We start from the raw sequence: 691 nt of genomic DNA on the forward strand, positions 1-691 counted from the left end.
GGGGATTAGAAACTGTAATACAGAGGGGAGGGGGAATTAGAAACCACTATAAAGAGGTGGAGGGGGATTAGAAACTGTTATACAGTGGGGAAGGGGATTAGAAACTGCGATGCAGAGAGGGAGGATTAGAAATTTATGCAGAGGGGAGGGGGATTAGAAACTGTTATGTGGAAGGATATAGGGGATTAGAAACTGTTATACAGAAGGGAGGAGTATTAGAAACTGTTATACTGAGACGGTGGGGGATTAGAAACTGTTATGGGGAAGGGGAGGGGCTGGAAAAAGGGTAGGGACTGGTGAGGGGGAGGATCTGGGGAGGGGGAGGGTCTGGGGAGGGGGAGGGTCTGGGGAGGGGGAGGGGCTGGGGAGGGGAAGGGGCTGGGGAGCCCCGCCCTCTGTGTGCCCATTGGGAGCCCATGCCTTACCATGTCGATCAGCCGACTCCCCGGGGATGGACCGGGTGGGGGTGGGGACACTAGACCCCAGCTCCAACGTCTCACTCACTCCATGGAGCGCCCCCTGCAGGCTTGGAGGGTCAGTGCCCGCTGCTGCCTCAGACCCTGGGAGAGCAGACTCTTCGACTGGGTGAGGAATCGCTGAGGTCTCACTGCTGCCTGTTGTGTGGGGGAGAGGGGGAGGGGAGAGAGGAGAGGGGGGGGTCAGTGCGGGGGAACAAGGGGAGGGCATTAGG

At 58.5% G+C, this 691-nt stretch overlaps 1 protein-coding gene across 1 annotated transcript in view; it reads right to left on the reverse strand.

Moving 5' to 3' along the window:
• LOC122548164 overlaps positions 1-691 on the reverse strand; it is a gene marked incomplete at its 3' end in the record, with an annotated part of 23,265 nt that overhangs the window by 9,118 nt on the left and 13,456 nt on the right. Inside the window, exon 5 of the mRNA XM_043686718.1 lies at positions 426-617. Coding sequence (XP_043542653.1) covers positions 426-617 — 192 coding nt within the window. The remainder of the gene's footprint in view (positions 1-425; positions 618-691) is intronic.

The sequence above is a fragment of the Chiloscyllium plagiosum genome, unplaced genomic scaffold, assembly GCF_004010195.1.
Source record: "Chiloscyllium plagiosum isolate BGI_BamShark_2017 unplaced genomic scaffold, ASM401019v2 scaf_7307, whole genome shotgun sequence".
In the NCBI taxonomy this organism is placed as follows: domain Eukaryota; kingdom Metazoa; phylum Chordata; class Chondrichthyes; order Orectolobiformes; family Hemiscylliidae; genus Chiloscyllium; species Chiloscyllium plagiosum.